This window comes from Macrotis lagotis, chromosome 1 (assembly GCF_037893015.1).
Source record: "Macrotis lagotis isolate mMagLag1 chromosome 1, bilby.v1.9.chrom.fasta, whole genome shotgun sequence".
In the NCBI taxonomy this organism is placed as follows: Eukaryota; Metazoa; Chordata; class Mammalia; order Peramelemorphia; family Peramelidae; genus Macrotis; species Macrotis lagotis.
The window spans coordinates 870462813-870482674 of record NC_133658.1 but is presented as its reverse complement, the minus strand read 5'-3'; the positions used below and the strand labels follow the sequence as shown (position 1 = coordinate 870482674).

Genomic DNA, 19862 nt, shown 5'->3' with positions numbered 1-19862 from the left:
GGGTGGTTTCTCCCAATTCTTACTGCAGGTTCTGCAGCCAGTACTCCTCATTCCACACTCATTCTGGTGCTGCAGAATTCTCTCACTGCCCCTTCAAGCTGTTCCTGGTGATCCCTGGGCTGGGCTGGGCTGGAACCATGGCTTTTTTCCAGCCCCTGGTCCCAGTGAAACACACCTTTCCCATGGAACTTCCAAGTTATCTTGGACTGGGAAAATGTATAACTCAGTCTTTCTATGGGTTCTGCCCTCTGAATTTTGGCTAGAGTCATATTTTCATGGTTTTTGGAGTTTTTTGGGGAAGGAGTTTCTGGGAAATGTTGCCTTCATGCTGCCATCTTGGCTCTACACCCCCCTCGAGTATTATTTAGAAAAGTAGCATAAGTCTACTGGCAAGAGAAGAAACTTCAGGAAAAACTATTCAAATTCTTCCTCCTGGTCACTGGACCCAGATGGTTCTGGAGAAAAAAATGAAGCTGGTGACTTAGCCCAGCACCCCCTCACTCAAATCCAGTTCATGTGCTTATCATAACATCATCTCTTCTTCATGAATGAAGGACAAACATCATCATCATTAGGGAAGATGTATGATAGGCTCCTAAGGCCATAGATATGAAGACAAGGAATCATAGAGAGCATCCAATCCAACTATCTCCTTCTACAAAGGAGGAAGCTGAGGCAGACAAAAGTTGAATGACTTGCCCAAGGACACACTGCTAATGAATATCTGAGGATGGATTTTGAACTTAGGTCTTTCCCTGGACAAGTCCTGAACTCTAACCACTGCTCCATCAGGATGCCATCAGTGCCCTCAAAAAGGGCTGACTTGCAATGGTAAAAGGAACTTCCTTTCCTGGGGTCCCCTACATAGATGGATTAAGTCCCACATCTAGGACCCTGTCTCTCTTTGGTATTACAGTTGTTTGTTTATGTATCATAGGAGATCACAGGGATCTAGACTCTTCTCCAGCCCTAGCAAAGGTCTCCCCATGGAGTTCTATAAATTTGCTATCATTTTTTACTAGAATTTAATTGGTTTAGTTAGTTGTAAGCAGTGAAGATGTTTCATAAAGAGCTTAAATCTAGAGGTAGAGGGTCTAGGTGTGAATTTCCAGTCATGCTGTTCCCCATTCCTGTAAGATTGAGCAGTTCTCTTCCTTGTTTTTGAGTCCTAGTTTTCCTGTGGAAATGGAAGAGTTGGGCTACATGATCCCTATGACTTTTTTCCAGCTCTTAATCCTCTAACAAATTATGTCAGAGTCAAGATTGGGACCAAAGTGTATTTCTATCTTTCTGTCTCTCAGCCATTATCTTTAAAAAAACAAAAACAAAACAAAGCAAAACATTTTCTTTTTTTTTAGAAAGATTTTATTTATGTTGAGTTTTGTGATTTCCCCCATTCTTGCTTCCCTCCCCCACCCCCCACAAAAGGCATTCTATTAGTCTTTATATTGTTTCCATGGTATACATTGATTTCAGTTGAATGTGATGAGAGAGAAATCATATTCTTAAGGAGGAAAAATAAAGTATGAGATAGCAAAATTACATAATAAGATAATGGGTTTTTCCCCTCAATTGAAGGTAATAATAGTCTTTGGTCTTTGTTCAAACTTCACAGTTCTTTATCTGGATACAGATGGTATTCTTCATTGCAGACAGCCCCAAATTGTCCCTGATTGTTGCACTGATGGAATGAGCTAGTCCATCAAGATTGATCATCACCCCCATGTTGTTGCTAGGATGTACAATGAAAGCAAAATTTTTTCAACGATATTCTTCTTTTACATCATCAATATTTCCTAACAGATACCTCTTTATCCCAGAGAGCATCCCTTATCTTTTGACAAAGAATGACAAAAACAAAAAGGAGAAGACTCAGCTTATAGAAAACTAGCCAATCTATCCAAAAAAGTTTTATATTTTATGTATTTATGTTCCATACCCTGAGATCCCCACCTCTGCTACTACTACCATTGCTGTTGCTGCTATTACTAGTAGTAGTAGTAGTAGTAGTAATTTGCTTTTATATAGTGCTTTAATGTTTGCAAAATGCTTTACAAATATTATTTCCTTTGATCCTCACCACAACCCTGGAAGGAAAGTGTTATTATTATTATTATTATTTATTATTATTATTATACAAATCTCATTTACTGAAAGTGATTAAATGACTTGCCCAGGATCACACAGTTTCTAAGTGTCTAAGCCTGATTTTGATTCTTTTCTCCAGGTTCAGGGCTTTCTCTATTGTGCCACCCACCCCAAGGAAGTAGAGAGAGTCTGTTTCTTCTTTGGGACAAAGTTTGGTCATCATCATTTCACAGCATTCCATTTTTCTTGTTATTGGTGCTCTTTCCATTTATCTTGTTATAGTCAATGTATTTGTTGCTTTCCTGGTTCTACTGACTTAACTTTGCATCAGCTCATATAAATTTTCCCTCTTTCTCTATTTTCATCAAATTCCTTGTTTCCCACAGCATAGTCCTATTCCTTTACATGTATACACCATAATCTTACTTAACCATTCCCCAGTAGATGGGCACCTGCTTTGTTTCCATCTCTTTGCCACTAAAGTCTATAAGCGTTGCTATGAAATTTCTGGTGTCTTTGGGGCATTTCTTTTTGTTATTGACCTCTTCAGGGTAAATTCCGAGCACTCAAATACACTTAATAGCATTTGATGCTGTATCTCCAGACTCAGACCAATAAAGCCAGGTTTGGGAGCCTTGTGCCTGGATCTCCCTGGACAGTTCATTCTTTTTCCTCAAGTTTCCAAGGTAGCAGAACTCTGAAGGAGGGGCAAGAACTTTTCCATCCCATGGAGTCCCCTCCCTAGAGGCCTGTGCCAAACCGGATCTGAGTTCCCTGACTCTCTGTGGGGGATGGGGATGGGGGTGGGGGTATGAACAAAATCATCCTTCTCATCCCCACTGCCACTCGATCTGGCCAAAACCCCAAATCTCCCTGGCAACACAAGACACAACCCCAAGGAAAGTAAAGCTAAAGAAAGCATGAAGAGACCAATGAAGATTACAGACTAAGGACAGAGACTTGCTTCTCCCTTTTCAGTCCTTTCTGTCACCAGGCTGCACTCTTGGATAGGTTGGGGCAGGAAGGAGCTTCTCTTCACCCAAAGCCTCCAGCTTAAACTTGTCTCTGGCTTGGACACTGACCAACTGACTTTGGACAACAACACTCTGGAAATTGAGATATAAGATGGCCTGCCTCACCACAAGGACTCCTTTCCTGGGGCTTCCCCCAAGCCTGCTTCTGCTAGGTACTCTTGTTGTGACAGTATCAGCCCTGGAAGTAGGTGGGTAGGACTGTCCATAGCAGGTGAAGTACATTTCTGAGTTCCCACACCCCTCTCCAACCCCCTAGGGACTCTAATCTGAGTTGGTTCCAAAAGGAGATTGAGATAAAGTTGTTGGGTGTTATGAGGACATTTCAATTGGGAGGCTTGGAAGTTCCTCTTCCCAAATCCTATCTGGGAGCATGAGTACTTCCCTGATCAAGTCCCTTTCACGGAGACTGTGGAGACAGAAAATCTGTTAGAGCCCTGAGTCTCCTGAGAGAAGTATAGTACCCTCTCCACTATCTCCCAGCTCCCACCTGGGGATCAGTTGTATGTACAAAATTGTAAAATTGGTATTTAGTTCTCTCTCAGATTCCTCTTCTATGCCTGTCTTCCCAACATCCAAGCTAGATGAAGGTCCTCAACCCAGGTAACTCCAGGCCTTAATAAGCCAGATACCATGGATACCAACTCTGGTGTCTCTCTCCCCAGGTGACTTCCTTTGCTACCTTCAAATACCTCCCTTGATCTTTCTTCCCTTTCTCTACCCCATATTCTCTTCTCTTTAGTCAATCTGGTGGATTTCTGTGACCAGATGCTGCAGGGGGATGGGATGATTGTCCGCTCCCATTCCGATTCTCAGAAATTCTACTTCGTGGCTGTTGAGACAGACTGCTGGCTCACTGTGCAGGCTGCATCTCCCCAAGACAGAATCCTGTTCCAGTTCCGATTCTTTCTGGTATACAGCCTTACCCAACCTGCACCTTCTGAGCTGCCCCAGACGACCACCTTTGGGTTCAGTCAGCTCAGAGAAGACCCCTGCACCACTAGCTCCTACCTGCAGTTCTATGATGGGCCAGCCAAGGAGGGTCTCCGCCTTGGGAACCCACTATGTGGACTGACCATCCCAGGTCCGGTCCTGTCCACCGGCAGAACCCTGAGCTTGCGCCTAGTGACGAGGGGCCAGCAGCCCAGGGTGGATTTCATTGGGGACTTCACCTCATTCCGACTAGGTACATTGTTGGGGCGACATGGGGGGGGTCATAGGGTCAGGATGGGCAGCTCAAAATAGTGGGAGCTGATGAGGAGGCATCTTGAGGCAACAGAAGGTGTACTGGATTGAGTCTCAGAATTGGTGCTAGTTCCAGTTTCAGGCAAGTCCCTTCAATTCTCAAAGATGCAATTTTTTTTCTCTATATAATGATAAATTGTGCTAGGGGATCATGAGATTGTAGATTTAGAGCTACATAGGCCCATAAAGACCATCTAGTTCAGTGTTCTCATTTTATAAAGGAGGAAACTGAGGCTTAGAGATTAGATGATTTATCCAAAGTCATAGAGGTAGTAAGTAGTAGAAGAAAGATTCAAATTCAAGTCCTTTGATTCCAAATCCAACTTTCTGTCTACTACAGTGATCTCTAGAGGCCTTTCCAGTTATGATATTATGTGATTCTGACCTTTTAAGTTAGCCCTTTCCCCTTCCCAGTCTCACTCTCTAAAAACTTCACCATAAAAAATTAATGTTTATATAGTCCTGTGTGCCGGAGATATACTAAGAGTTTTTAAATTATTTTATCCTTACAGCAGCCCTGGGAGACAGATATAATTATTATCCTCATTTGTAGATCAGGAAAGTGAAACAAACAGGTTAAGTGACTTGCCTAGGGTCATACAGCTAGTAGATGTGTGAGACTGGATCTGCACTCATGTCTACCTGATTCCAGGCCCTACATTCTACTCAGTTTGCTTAGCTTCCCAAGTCTGGAGAAGACATGAAAGGACACAATATCCCTAGCCTTAATAATAATAATTATTAGGGGTGGCTAGGTGGCACAGTGGATAAAGCACCGGCCCTGGAGTCAGGAGGACCTGGGTTCAAATCTGGCCTCAGACACTTAATAATTACCTAGCTGTGTGGCCTTGGGCAAGCCACTTAACCCCATTTGCCTTCCAAAAACCTAAAATATATATACATACATATATATACATATTTTTTGAGTTCATAAAGCACTTTATACACATCATCTCAGTTCATCCTTGCAAAAATTCAATGAAGTTGGTATTATTGTTATTGTTCTATTTTTACAGATTGAGGGAACTGAGTCTCAGTGAAATTGTATGACTTACCCAGGAGCACAGGGCTAGTAAATGTGGGATTAAACATAAGTCTTCCTGACTCTTAAGTCTACCTTCCATTCTGATTCATCTTAAGGGTGAAGGGTCAACTAGAAAGGGCAAGAAGGAGCTAAGGAAGGAGAACGAGTCTCCAAAGGGAGAAGCCTCCAGTCAACATCACAGCAGAAAATGGAGAGGTGGAAATACTGTGTGCTGGAGACTTGGAGGGATGGGGCAGTTATCATTTCCCGTATTCGCCAAATACCGATCAGCTAGGTGGTACAGTGTATAGAAAAAAGGAGCCTGGAGTTAGGAAATCCTACATTCAAATCCTACCTCAGATATGTTATATGTTCCTGGGCACTTAACCTGGGTAAAATGGGGATAGTAATAAGATCTCCCATCCAGGGTTGATGATACTGTTTGTCCTTTGTCCTCTAAGAAGACCATGATCTCAGGGAGGTGATGCCACAACAAGCAAATGAATTGGATATGAGTGAGGGGGACTGTGCTAAGTCACCAAACTCACTCTCTTTTCCAGAATCATTTGGCTCCAGTGGCCAGAAATGAATCCTGAAGACGGGAGATGACTTTGGATGCGAGGCAATCAGGGCTAAGTGACTTGCCCAAGGTTACACATTTAGAAAGAGTCAAGAGTCTGAGGTTGGATTAGAACTCCCATCCTCCTGATTCCAACGCCAGTGCTCTATCAACTGAGTCACCTAGCTACCCAGAAAGAATAGGTGTTTTAAGCTTGCTCTCTTCCTCTTTCCTTTCCTTCCCTTCCCCACCTCAGAAGCCTGGTTCTGTGGGCCGTGTATCAAGGTCAGTCAGCAACTCCATTCCTGAATTTCAATCCTAGGAATGAAATTTGTAGAGCTAAAAGGGACTTGATAACATAAAACATGAGAAATGGAAATGATCACAGCATAGAATGTCAGAGCTGAGAAGACCCCCCCCTAGAACATAGAATTTCAGGGTGGGAAAAGGGGTTTTAGAAGTCATCTAGTCTAACCCCCTTATTCTGTAGAAGAGATTACTGAGTCCTAAAGATGATAAGCCACTTGAACAAAGTCGGCTGCCTCTACACATCCTCTTCCCCTCACACTCATGCTCATATACTGGCGGAAAGACACACATACAACACACACACACAGTCCTCTTCTGAGTATGTACCACCCAAGAAACATTATTGCAATAACAAAATCTTAAGAACTGAAAGGATCTTTTCAATCCTCTCCTCAAACTTCTCAACCAGTGAAGGGGTACTGTTATTAGACTCTCCAATAGGTGATCAATTAGCTCCTAAATGGAGAAGAAATGGAATCTTCTCATTCAGCCTTACTTGTCAGGAAGTTCTTTCTGTTCAACTGAAATTGGATTCCCTCAGTGCTTTACCCCCAGACCCTTTAGAACACTGAATAAACAACTCTTATCCTTTCTTCCATGCTGTCTTGACTTCCAGGATATTGGAACTAACTTCCTATCACATCCCATTTAAAGCTGTTTCTAGATGTTTCAGTGTCATAGTTTCCAGACCCTTTAATACCCTGGTCATTCTAATTGTCCTCCCACTTCCTTTTTTTTTTTTTGCAAGGCAATGGGGTTAAGTGACTTGCCCAAGGCCACACAGTTAGGTAATTATTAAGTGTCTGAGGTCAGATTTGAACTCAGGTCCTTCTGACTCCAGGCCTGGTGCTCTATCCACTGTGCCACCTAGCTGCCCCAATCTTCCCACTTTCTTAAAGTATGTCTTCCATAATTGAGAACAATTCCAAAGAGTCCAACCAGTGCAGAACAGAATGGAATGGCCATCATTCCATAAGCTAGATGTTATGTGTCTATTGACAGAACCCAAGATGTGCTAGACCTTTCAGCAGCCACATCATCCTTTCAGCTCATTGAATTTCCCATTAGCTAAGAACATGGTCTTTTTCATATGCTTAGAATGAACTCCTGCCTTCCCACCACCTTTCTAGGAAAGAATTCTTTGAAATACTAATCTTTCTTCAAGTCTCAGCTCACATATTGTCGCTTTTTTAAAATTTAACTTAATCCCCCCATTATCACATTCTGTCTCTTATAGAAAGTCTTCCTTACACTTTCCATCCTACTCTTTCCCTCCATAGATTGTGTGGGATGATGGAATGAGCACTGACTCTATAATCAATCTAGATCCTGGGTTCAAATCTTTCCTAAGATGCTACCAGTCTGTTCTAGAGGTAGCATGGGGAAGGGATCAAAATTTTCTCACTTGAAAGCACTGGGAGACAGGTTAAGTCATGTCTAGGGTTACAACCATTAGTAAAAGTAGCAATAAGGGATAGGGTACTTGAAGTCAGGAAAATCTGAATTCGAGTCCTGTCTAGTACTCTTATTGGCTGAGACCTTAAGCAAGTCCCTTAACTTCTCTGTGCCTCACTTTCCTTTTCTGTAAAATGAGGGGATTGGACTGAATGATCTCTTGAGATCTCTAGAGCTATTCAAAGATCTTGTGATTATTTATTTGTGTGCATGTGGTATCTCCCCAGCACAGGATAATAAATTCCTTGAAGGCAGAGGTTATTTTCATTTTATTTGTGTTAAAAGACAGTGTCTTTCAATAGTAGGAGTTTAAGGAACATTTGGTTTTGTTTGCTTGCGTGGGCTGGGGATAGCTGACACTTTGCCTTCTTCCTGATCAATATAACTGTCCCTATAAAAAGATCTTGATTGTCTTCTTCTACATAATCTACAGACACCTTTTTATGCCTTCATCCAAAGCTTCCATAAAAACCCAGGACAGTCCTAAATCTTCTGATTGCACACTTCCCCTCTCCCCAAGGCCTCCAGGTTTCTTTAGTTGACATCTAGCCAGAATAGTCTTCAAAACACAGATTATTCCTGCTGGGTAACCTAGGAACTCTACAAGGTTCATCTTCTTTATTGCTCAAAACTATTGTGAAGAAAACATTTGTAAGGACTAAAACACCATAGGAACATGATTTATTATTTTGTAAAGCTGTAGGACCTTTCTCTTGTGTCTCCTTCTTTTCCCTTAGCCATGGAATTGTGCCTGTCTTTTCTCAGATTTTTAAAAAATTATCTGTTCCTAGGAATATGGTCAAAATATACTGCCTTATTAAGAAGGTGAAAGGGACTGGGTCACTCTTTCCCAATGGTCCTCTTCAGTAACCAGTTCTCATTCAGAATGAATTACAAAGAGCAGATTTCCTCCAATTAACAAATGAAGCACATCACATACAGCTCCTTCTCTCCTTCCTCTCCCAAGTGCAGAGGTTTTTAAGGAAATTCAGGAATTTATCTGATGCAAATAGTAGGCACTTGCAGAAGGATGGAAGGAATAAATGATAAGGAATTTTGAACAAGAAGGCCTGAAGCTGAAATACTGGCTGTTACCTATTTCCAGTGTGACTTGGAACAAGATTCTGAACCTGTGTTTCAGTTTCCTTATATAAGAAAAGAAGTTGTACTTTGTTGAATGAGTGAGGGAGTAGATGTGGAAAGAAGGACATCCTCATCTATTGCCCTGTATGACCTTGGGTAAGGCTTTCTGAGTTCAGTTTGCTCATCCATCAAATGAAGGTTAGGTAGGCTAGAAGTGGGTAAGCTCTCATGTCCTTATCAGCTCTGACATTCTTGCCCAAGGTCTGGTCCACTCTAACTTTGTGACCCTATGCTTTTCTTCCCCAGCTCTCCAAATCCCAGGCTCCAGGCCATCTCCCTGTGGTCTGGGTTTCTATTTCCTCTGCCAAAACAAGAAGTGCATCCCCCAGAGCCTTGTGTGTGATAACTGGGGCATCGACAACTGTGGGGATGGCAGTGACCAGACATCTTACCCCCCTGCCAGTTGCAGAGGTTAGTGGTGGGCACAGGCGTCCTCTTGGTTGGTGTTTGGGCTGGGGAGGCTACAGTTGGAGTCATAGTCTGGATGGGTCTAATCAGTTCCCACTTGTAGAGCCCCCTCTGAGGAAGACAGAGCAGAGGAGGAAACTCAGGGCCCAAGAGATGGAGTAAAAGTAGATGCCCCGACAAGGGGAGATGATCTTGGAGTGAGGACACAAAATGGAATCTGGGATCTGCCATTTAAATGTACCTCTCTGACCTTGGCCAAATATCAGCCTCATTTTTCTCCTCGTTGAAATGAGAGGGTTGAACTAGATCAGCAGTTCTCAGAGTGTGGACATTTTTAAGGGGTTCTCCTAGATCACCCACATGGAAGCACCACTACTTTGAGATAAGGAGCCAATGTCTGCAGTTGAAGGTGTGGGGTCTTCTCCCTCAGGGTTCTTTAATAATATTTTAACACTTTAAGGTTTACAAAGAGCTTTCCTCAGAACAGGAACAGCTATCACCCCCCATTTTCCAAAGGAGGAAATTAAGTCTCAGAGTTAAATAAAGGTCAAGATCCTGGTCACAGAGGGAAGGGAAGGACATGCAACCAGAGCTTGTACTCATCATCCCTGTGACTTCCTTGACCACAACATTCCCCTCTATGGATTATCTTCCATTATTAGACTATTAGACTTTCTTGAGAGCAGGGCTGGGCAAATAGTAAGCACTTAGTCAAAGCTTCCCCCTCTTTCTCATTTATTCATTTAAGTGTAAGAACAAGGATTCACACCCAAGTCTTCTGACCTCACTCCCCTCCCCAGCAGGTTCAGAGCACTTTTCACCATAGTGCCATCCCTTCCCCAACCCTGCCCTTGCTCCCTCTGCCTCCACCAGCTCTATTTGTATAGCTTTTTTTTAAAAGATTTTTCAAGGCAATGGGGTTAAGTGACTTGCCCAAGGCCACACAGCTAGGAAATTATTAAGTGTCTGAGACTGGATTTGAACCCAGGTACTCCTGACTCCAAGGCTGGTGCTCTATCCACTGCCACCACCTAGCCGCCCCTGTATAGCCTTTTAAGATTTTGTCAGTCAATCAATAATCATTAATTAAGGGCCTACTGTTTGGTCAAGGCCTAGGCTGGGTCCAAAGCATTCAAAAGACAAAGGTGAAAGTCTCTGCCCTGGAGGATCCTCCACTCTGTAACCCGACAAGACCCTGCATAGGCAGCTCTACATATGGGTCATTTTTTCATTCTTGAAGGGTGGTTTTAGGACACTAGCAGCTGGGAGAAGCAGGACTGCCCTCATGGCAGAGCTTAAACTGAGCATCAAAGAAAATTAGGGACTGAAGGTGAGGAAGGATGATCATTCCAGACCTGGGGGAGATGCTTTCCTCACAACCACTAGCTATAAACATTGCCATTCCACATGTGGAGAAACTGAGGCCTGGAACCATAAGGGGATGTGACTGGTGGGCTTGGACATGGGAATTGAATTCTGGTTCTGACTTGGATTTTTCATTTCAGCCCAAGGCTTCCCCTGGCCTCCAAGGAAGTAACCTTTAATATCCATCAGTTTTAGGGAAGGGGAAAGTTGGGAATCCACAAGGTGACTCTAAGAGGCCCCTTGTTATTGGAGTATTCTGGGTGTGTGAATTCAAAGTATCCTATACACTTTTACTAAGCTTAATCTTAATGTTTGTCCTTCATTTTCGAAGAAGCCCGTGACATCAGGGAGGTGATGCCATGACAAGCACATGAATTGGATTTGAGTGACTTTTTAGTTAAGTCACCAGCCTCACTTTCTCCTCCAGAGCCATCAGGGTTCAGCGGTCAGATAGGAATCAGGAAGACTGGAGATGACCCTGAATGGGAGGCAGTCAGGGTGAAGTGACTTGCCCAAGATCATACTAGTGTCAGAGGCCAGATTCAAACTCCTATCCTCTTGATTCCAAGGTCATTGCTCTATCCAAGGCATCTAGCTTCCCCTTTACTTTTACTAAGCACTGACTAGGGCAAGAATCATTTGTCCTGGAGAGTCAGAGATTAGATAAGACATGTATTGTCCTGCCCTCCACAGGTTGGGAACTGGGTAAAGAAACTAGGGTCCATTCTGAGGTAATGTGGGGTAGGGGAGTCAAGAGCCCTGATTGTGCTATTTATTATTCCAATTCAGCTAGGTGTTCCCTTGCTATGCTTGCATTCACTCAGCCTCTGTTTCCATATCTGTAAAAAAAAATATCCCTGCCTCCTGTCACAGGGGCATCTTGAAGGTCATGACATAATGAAGGGAAAAGCCAAGAGGATGGTGAGGAGAACACCTATGCCTGTACTGAGGTCTCTGGGTGGAGGCCGGTTAACTCCTTGTCAATCATGACAGCAGTCCTATTCAGGTACAGGTTAGACTGGGTCCCCTGAGTCCTCTCCAGCTCTGAGATGCTGTATTTCCAGCTGAGACCATGGCCACCCCAACGTCTCCTGTCTTCTCAACAACTCAAGGATCTCCAAACCCCAACAGCAGCAGCAAACCTAAGAAGAGCTGGCCTGCCCTTCAGGAGACATCTGCCACAGGTAGTCAGACTCTTCTTGGTTCTTGTTCCTCTTCTACCCAGTCCTGGGGCAGAGAAATTGGGGAACCCCATACATACCCTTACTCCCATTTCACAGAGCTCTAAGGTTTGGAAGGGTTTCCCCACAATCACCCCTGCAAGTCAGTTGAACCTCACAAAGTTAAGAGCTTAAGTGAGTTGGCAAACCCAAGTCTCTGGATCCTAAGACAGGTGCTACTTACCTGCCCCTCCTAGGCCTCTCATCTTGGAATAAAAAAAATAGGGGATGATGTGGGAAGCTTCATTGTTGGCCTGACATGTCTCTCATTCCCTAGGGCAAAGGTTGCCAAGGACTCTGCTGACATCCTTAGTGTTGCTGGGCTCCATGGGGGCCGTGGTCGGCCTACTCTGGTGGTGCTGCTGCTGCTCCCCAGGTCGGACCCTTGCCAGGACCAGGGCATCCAAATCACTCCCCAACTACAGCACCACCTGCTGCCCCTTGGGCCAGCCTGGCTGCCTCTGCTCAGGCCGGGTCACCCCTCAGCAGGTGGCAGCTGAGCAGGCTGGCCAAGCTGGGGGGCAGTGGTCAGCCTTACCAGGGCTCTCCGTATAGCTCTGGTCTCAGGGGAACTTATCTAAAGCCCCCTGGATTCCCTCCTCCCCCAACCAAATATTGTGAGTTCTGTTTCAAGATGTCCCATCAGCATCATCAGCTAGCATTTATATAATCCTTTTAGAGCCCTCTATAGAAAGGAAGGCACCTGACTGGGGGTAGCACCTTTTATTGAAGAAAGACAAAGACCACAGGAGGAGCCTCCCTCCCCATTCCCATCCTCACTTGTAGGCCCAGGGACCTTGCTTGTTCACCCCTTAGGCCCACCTTGCTTGAGGGCACCCCACAGTAAGGACCCCAGGGAGGTTTCCTGGGAGCCAGGCCCCAGAGGCAGAGGGAGGACTGGAAGAGAGATGACCTTGTTTCATTTCTTCATTGCTAACTAGGACAAAAAGAGACATTGTCCCACACTGGGCCTCCTAAACTCTCCTTGGATTTGATGAGGAAGTTGAGGGGAATTGAAGCTCAGGTGTGAGCGTTCTTGCCTCCTCCCCACCAGCAACCCCCCCGACCGAGCTAGTGCTGACATCTCCTAATTCACTTCTTCCTCTCTGAATGCTGCCCCCTTCCTCCCCGCAGCAACAACTGAGGGTCACCCTCACTCTCCATCCTCACACTAACCCCAGCCAGATAGTTTCCAGGGATGCCCAGCCGTCCCTGAGCTGGTCTTGGGGATGCTGGGGTCTTTCCTTTTCTGAATTCTGCCTCCAACAAATCCTTTTTGAGCTGGGGTGTAGGGTGTAGACAGTTGTGTTTATCTGAAGACACTGAGAGAAGAAGGTCAGTGGGCTAGGCCTTAGCTGTAGGAATTCGAGTTGGAGGGCTTATGGTGATCTGAGGAACAACAGGCAGATTCAATGGAGACAGAAAGCCTGGGGTGGGCTGACACCATCCAACAAAGTTTCCTCCTTATCCCCTAGACTAAACTTCTTGAGGGCAGGGACCCCAAGCATCTAGTAGGTGCTTTAAAAAAGTTCTGAATTTGAGAGGCATGGCAGAATGATGCTGGGGAGTGTGGAGGACACGGTAGGTTGGTACTGGTGTGGGGGCACGGAAGTGGGCAAGAGGATTTACCAGGCTGGGGAGAGGAGTCAGCTTTGGCCAGAGTTGGTGGAAAGGTGCATGGGGATCCCCAGCTCCTCTCTGCCCAGAGTAGGGGAATGAGAAGGTCTCAAAGCCAGTCAGTGGTTCCAGGGAGAAGAGGGAAGACTTCGGCTTCTGGGAATATGCCCAGCTGGATGTCCTCTCCCCAGTATGCCAGGGGAGACAGGTAGCATGAGTTTCCTACAGAAAGCAGGGCAGACAGGGGTCCTGGGGCCAGACCTTTCCTGGGCATCTCCTGGCCATCTGGTTCAATGGGTCCTACTGGGCTCAGCCTGAAATTCCCAGGATTCTGTTAGCTTTTCTGGTACACATGGCCTCCCCCAGTGCCCACCCCACCCTGCCTCACCCTGTGGCTTTGCCCCCGTCCACCCTAAGGGATAGGGTCAGCCCAGCCCCAAGGCGGGTAGCAGCAAAGCATGATGGTTGCTTTTGTTTCTTACAAAATAATAATAATAATAATAATAATATAATCAATATTGTCCTATCCAGGGGCACATGGCCCAAGAGTCTGCATAGGCACCTAGGAGGGGCAGGGGCGGGTGTTGGCACCGGCTTGGACGTGGTGCTGAAGGTCCAGGGGCTGAGGGGGAGGACCGCCAGGACTGGCACAGTGCAGCACCAGGTTCTTGATACAGCCTGTGATGCCCATATCAAACCTTCCCCCAGTGAGTGTTGTCGCATCTGGAGCCCCACCTGTCAGGGAGGGAAGACTCATCAGTTTGTGGATATACCAGACTTCTCTAACCATTCATTCCTATCCTAGAGCCCTCATTTGGTCTGTGGCCTCTGCTAGGAGAAGGCAGGATTGTGGGATCCTTGCTGATTCAGAGATGGAAGGGACTTTGCAGGTCTTCTTTGACTAATCCTTTCATTTTCCTCATGAAGAAACAGTAAAGTGATCTGTCCTAGGTCCCAGGCTACTAAAGAATCTAGTGAGATTTGAATATAGCTCTCCCTGACAGTGATATCTGGCTCTGACCCCAATGCTGTTTCTCCTATGCTGTTTCTGAACTGTGAACCAGCTGCCCCAAGAATGGTTCTTCTGGTCTTCTTCCCCATCAGTTGCCTTATTCCTTCTCTATGACTCGGGGCTTTTTGGACACACGGGTAACAACTGTTATAACTTTGACTGCTCTTTTATAAAGAACTCCTTCCATACCTCTAATGTAGATAGCATTAGGGTTTTTGGTCCCACTGTAGAAGAGGAAGCTTAGTCTCTCATAAGTTAAATGACTTGCCCCAAGTCAGTTGGTGAGAGTTGGGTTTAAGTTGGGTCTCCCTAATCCTCCATTCCTCTTTCCCATTCCACTCACCAAACTCGTTATTAATGACCCCTGAGGGGCAGGGAGAAGAGCATGTCTTACCAATGTAGATGCTTCCTTTGGTATTGACTGCCACATTGGGTCCTGGAGACTGGCCACTCACCAACTCCTCTCCATCTACCTGGATGGATCCACTTCTGCCCTCTCTGTAGGGATAATGGTGATCAGCCCCTCTTTGTCTCTCCTGGGTTGTCCTTAGACTCAACTCATGGAGTTCCTCAGGCTCAACCCATCTGCCCTACTCCATTTTCCAAAGGCTACACTTGCCCTTCTTTGTGGAATTTCCAATCTCCTCAAGGATCAACACTTTTAGCACCAGAACCCCTAGGGACCCAGGGAAACTCAGATATGATGGTTAGTCACCATTTTGCTCATGGTTCCTTCCCTTTCCTCTTGCTTGCACCTACCTGAAGGCTGTCACTTTGTGCCATTCTCCGTCGTTGATGGGATCCTCGGAGATGATATGGGCCTCACCGCTGCCCAGTTGGTAACTGTTGTACACAAGGCCCCCAGGGGACATGAGAGTCAGTCAGATGGGGGGCTAGCCAGAGGATCTGAGGAATCTGTTGCCTCCCTTGGATGCCCTCTATCTCTGTTGGAGAGCCCAAGAAGATGGGCTGGGACAGGGGTGAGTGTTGGCACTGGTTTGGACATGGTGCTGCAGGGGAGGACTGCCGGGGTTGGCAGAGCATAGCACCAGGTTCTTGATGCAGCTGCAGGGGCCACAGGAAGAGGGGAAGTGGGAGAGAGCAGGATCGATTATATATATGTAAGAGAGGTGACATTCAGGGGGACAGAGAACTCACCTGAAGATTAGGTGCCCATCTTGGAGCCCCAAGCTGATGAAGTCCTTGCCTTCCTCTCTGGCCTCCTATTGGGGAAATCCACAGTTATTTTGGAGAATTGGGAGGTCCCTCCCCACTGTCCTCCCTCTGCTGCTTAACCAGCTCCAACAAACACTACACCTTCCCTGCCTGGCTCTGTTTTGACAATGCCCCCTTAGAAACCCTATCAGCCAAGTCTCCCTCCTTACAGATGAAGTCATTGAAGATCAAAAGAGATTAAATGACTTGCCTGGCATCACCCTGATAATAACCAAAGGTATGATGTGACCCCCGGTCTTTCTGACTCAAAGTCCAGTGCTGTCTCCTCCATGACCCCAGTTCTCTCCTCTTAGACCTCAGAGCACTCTGCAATACCCTGTTCCCACTTCCCTCCGCAGTGTCTAAGCCTACGTTCTGTATTAGAAAGAGCTTAATAAACACTTAGGAGTTGAACTGAATTGTCATATCCTCTACTAGATTCTTAAGGTCAATGCCCACCTTTCCCAAACCTGGCAAGGTGTTCTGTATACAACAAGTGCTTAATGTATGCTTCATTGAACTGGATTGCCAAAAGTTTCATTAAATATTGTCAACAAAGAAGAGAAGAGGCTGAAGTTCCTGACTCCCAGATTCTCTGTTCTTTCTCCTCCCTCAGCCCTGAGCCCCTCAGTCCCACTCACCACTCCCTGCCAGAGCAGGAGGCCGTTGGGAGTGTTGGTCCGAACCTCCAGCTCAATGGTCTCTGGAACATCGGGGTGGCTGGAGGAGGAGGAGAAAAAGGCTCATTGACTTTAGAGATAGATAGAAGGCCCCTTCTGAGAGCTGAGGCTAGGTCTTTGGACTCAAAGTCCAGACTGCTACCAAAGTGGCCTGAACCAAATTAAAATGTAATTAGGAAATATTGAACAAAGTCAAATACAACAGAAGACAGATAATGTAAATACGGGTTTTTTTTGAAGTCCTAATACACTCTCAGGGATTGAGTTTACCATTCCTGAACTGTCTGAGGGAGCCTGAGGGGACCTCACCCATACTCCATGCCCCTTTCACATGGCTTTTAGTCTCATCAGATGCACTCTTTCTCCTCCCAGTGATGCTTGAGGATAGCTTCTCCCCCACCCTCCATAGTGCTTAAATTTTTTTTATTGTTTGTCCTTTATTCTTTTTTTATTTTTTAAATTTTTTTTAAAGATTTTATTTATTTTGAGTTTTACAAATTTTCCCCTGATTTTACTTCCCTCCCCCGACCCCGACAGAGTCAATTTGCCAGTCTTTACATTGTTTCCATGTTGTACACTGATCCAAATTGAGTGTGATGAGAAAGAAATCATATCCTTAAGGAAGAAACATAAAGTATAAGAGATATATAGTGCTTAAATTTTACAAAGTGAGATGTTCTTCCAAAAATCATGAGTGTGTGTATGTGTATGTGTGATGTAGGGGATGGGAAGAGGGTACAGAGGTCTTACCTACGAGAAAACACACGGCTTGGGAATGACAGGTAACCACCATCATGGAAATAGGCTCCATACTGTCCAGGGGCATCTTGGGGAGGGGGGAATGAAAGAATGGATGGATGAAATGAAAAAAAGAAAATTCAAGAAGCCAAAAGTCATCCTATGTCCCCTTTATTTCTCTAGACTCTCTGTCTCACCACCTAGGGCTCTGGGCCCATGGTCAGGGGAAGAGATTTACCCACAACTTTTGTTATCCTTTCTATGACCTGGCATGCCACAGGTCAATAAACATTGCCCCTGTTTGTCTGCCTCTAAAGTTTGTAAGTTATCCCCAACACTCCATCCAAGGGTCCACAGGGTTCTTCTCACAATTCAAAGTTTGGCATTTGTACCTAAGAGATGTATCCACTCAGTGGATGGCCCACTCTCTTGCCAGTCTAGACTATAAGCTCCAAAAGAGCAGAGACTTTCTTAGCTAAGCTCCCTGTATCTCCCACAGCTTTTGAATTCAGCTGAACTGAATTGTCCTTGCCCAGGGAGATCAGCCTATTCAACTGATTATTCTCTTATGGTGAGAGAAAGAAATCTTGAGACCAGGGACAAGAACCAAGGATGAGAAACATTTGGAGCAAAGGAGAAAAAATTGGGACGGAGTGAAACAAAGGGAATAGCTCGTTGTTCTCTCCCTTGTCCCAGGACACCTCAGATTGGTCATCCATAGGAATACGCACCATTGCCTCCACTGCCCTCTAGGTGCCATTCAGCTTCAGGAGGACCTCGGCCTGTGGGAAAGGGGCAGGGTCTGGTTATCAGTCAGGAACTCAGCCTTTGTCCAAGCTAAGAGTAGACTCAAAAAAGGCTCTCCGTGTTAGAGCCAAAATAGACTTTAGACAGTTTTTCCCAGTTTCCTCATTTTCAGACAGGAAAACCAAGGCTCTGAGAGGGTAGGTGACTCCCCAAAATCCCACAGCAGCCCAGTTCTCAAATCCAGGTTTTCTGACCTTAACTGCAGCATTCATTCTGCTATGGTAGGTTTCTACCCAGAAAAAAAAGAGCCTAAGATAGCAGGTTAAGGGCAGAAGAAAGGTCTGGGCAGGGGGCAAGGCAAAGGAAGAGTGGGTTACTTTTTTGACATCGAGGACCAGTGAATCCAGGTGGGCAGAGGCAACGGGCACCCTGGCAGGTACCTCCATGAAGGCAGGGCTCTGGCAGTAGGCAAGGGTTCTCAGCATGTTCACAGTGGTCTCCTGAAGGGGAAAAGGCAGTGATTGGCATCAGGCATCCCAGTTCTCATTTTTTGAGTGTGTTGCAGTATTCAAAGGAGGATAGTAATGTGGTGTTATGATTTTCATATGGGGGAGTCTGACTCAGAGAGGGTGTCCCTTTGCTCACATTCATGCAGCGAGAACTGTATTTGAAGTCAGAACCTGAATCAAACTGGGTCTTTACAGCCTGGCTAACTTTGGACAGGTAGTTCCTCTGTAAGGGGAAGGAGTTGGAACAGATGACCCCTAGCCCTTTTCTAGGTTGAAGTTCTTTTAAAAGTTTCCGAGCTGGTATTTGAATCGAGGTCATCTGGCTTCCTATATAGCTTTCCTTTACCTTCAGCACACTGGTTCTGGGTCACAGGGGCTTTAAGGAATATCTATTTACCTGCCTTTCCTTCCCCCACCAAAGAGAGAGACCACTGGCAGGAAGCACCTGCCTACCTCCCTTTTTTCCCTCTGCCCATTTTTACCCTCCCCCTGCTCCCTTTACCCCTGCCCAAGGACACCCTCCTCATGGGGCACTCCCACACCTTTGAAACCATCACGGCACAGGCACTGGAATTCATACTCGCCAGCAGGCATGCAGGTGGCACCGTTCTGGCAGGGCTGGCGCTCACAGGGAGAGTTGTCATAGCATTGACCCACACCTTGGCTGCCCAGGAAGCTGTAGGTCATGTCCAGTCGCTTCCCGTTCACTGATACCTGGCACCAAAGAAGGCAGAAGTGAATGCTTGAGTAAGGAGACAAGGAGAAGAGTGAAAGGTGCAGGAAGGTCAGAAATGTGGTCATTGTTCCTGGTCCTTGTCCTGGTGGCCAAGCAGCCTGGCATCATCTCCTTTGACCTGGGGGCTGGAGGTCAGAGTTCCCATTTCCTCATATCTTCACTTTTTCCCAGACACCTGAATAGGTTTGAGGCAGGGCCATGGGAAAATCAAGGCGTCCCTGTCTTTTAAGGGATAGATCTCAGTCTGAAGCAGAAGACACCTTCCCTGCTCAGGACACACCTCCCACCCTAGTAGTATTCAAATCCCAGGTTTTCTCACTTTTTAGTTGGACTGTTGCAATAGCTGCAGGTAGGTTTCCCTGCTTCAAGACTTTCCACTCTTGTCATCCTCCAGCCAAAGTGATTTTCCAAAAGTATAGGTTTAACCATTTTATCCCTCTGCTCAATAAACAGCAGTGGCTCCCTATTGCTTTCATTATCAAATATATGCTTTTCCATTTGGCTTTTAAAGCTTCTTGCTTTATTACTTAGCATTACTCATTCTCCTCCCCTTCCCATATTTTGTAGTCTGTCTACTCTGTCTTCTTGCTGCTGTCCCTCAGATAACTACTTGCCAATAGACCCTGGGCAAATCATTTAAACCTCTTTCAGCCTCAGTTTCCTCATCTGTGAAATGGGAATAATAATAATAGCCCCTACATCACAGGTTTATTCTAAGGTATCTCAAAAAGGAGATAATAGGCTTAAAAAATTCTTTTATA

General features: G+C 45.6%; 2 protein-coding genes across 2 annotated transcripts in view; one reads left to right on the top strand and one right to left on the bottom strand.

Annotated features, from left to right (window-relative positions):
- The first annotated feature begins 3769 nt into the window (after positions 1 to 3769).
- On the top strand, positions 3770 to 9270 carry LDLRAD2 (low density lipoprotein receptor class A domain containing 2). Its single transcript, XM_074218189.1, has 2 exons — positions 3770 to 4305; positions 9116 to 9270. The coding sequence occupies exons 1-2, from the start codon at positions 3888 to 3890 to the stop codon at positions 9268 to 9270; spliced, it is 573 nt and encodes a 190-aa protein (XP_074074290.1). The 5' UTR covers positions 3770 to 3887.
- The window catches only part of HSPG2 (heparan sulfate proteoglycan 2), a 192367-nt gene continuing 177835 nt past the window's right edge, over positions 5331 to 19862 (bottom strand). Inside the window, exons 96-104 of the mRNA XM_074218188.1 lie at positions 18908 to 19079; positions 18234 to 18356; positions 17841 to 17891; positions 17122 to 17197; positions 16333 to 16411; positions 15635 to 15699; positions 15236 to 15319; positions 14871 to 14974; positions 5331 to 14199 (exon numbers count right to left, since the gene is read on the bottom strand). Coding sequence (XP_074074289.1) covers positions 14027 to 14199; positions 14871 to 14974; positions 15236 to 15319; positions 15635 to 15699; positions 16333 to 16411; positions 17122 to 17197; positions 17841 to 17891; positions 18234 to 18356; positions 18908 to 19079 — 927 coding nt within the window. The 3' untranslated portion in view covers positions 5331 to 14026. The remainder of the gene's footprint in view (positions 14200 to 14870; positions 14975 to 15235; positions 15320 to 15634; positions 15700 to 16332; positions 16412 to 17121; positions 17198 to 17840; positions 17892 to 18233; positions 18357 to 18907; positions 19080 to 19862) is intronic.

Bases quoted from the DNA above. Each gene is read 5' to 3' on its own strand.
- LDLRAD2 (XM_074218189.1), top strand. From the start codon at position 3,888: ATGCTGCAGGGGGATGGGATGATTGTCCGCTCCCATTCCGATTCTCAG. The intron at 4,306-9,115 runs GTACATTGTTGG...TCCAAATCCCAG, and splicing joins CTTCACCTCATTCCGACTAG to GCTCCAGGCCATCTCCCTGT.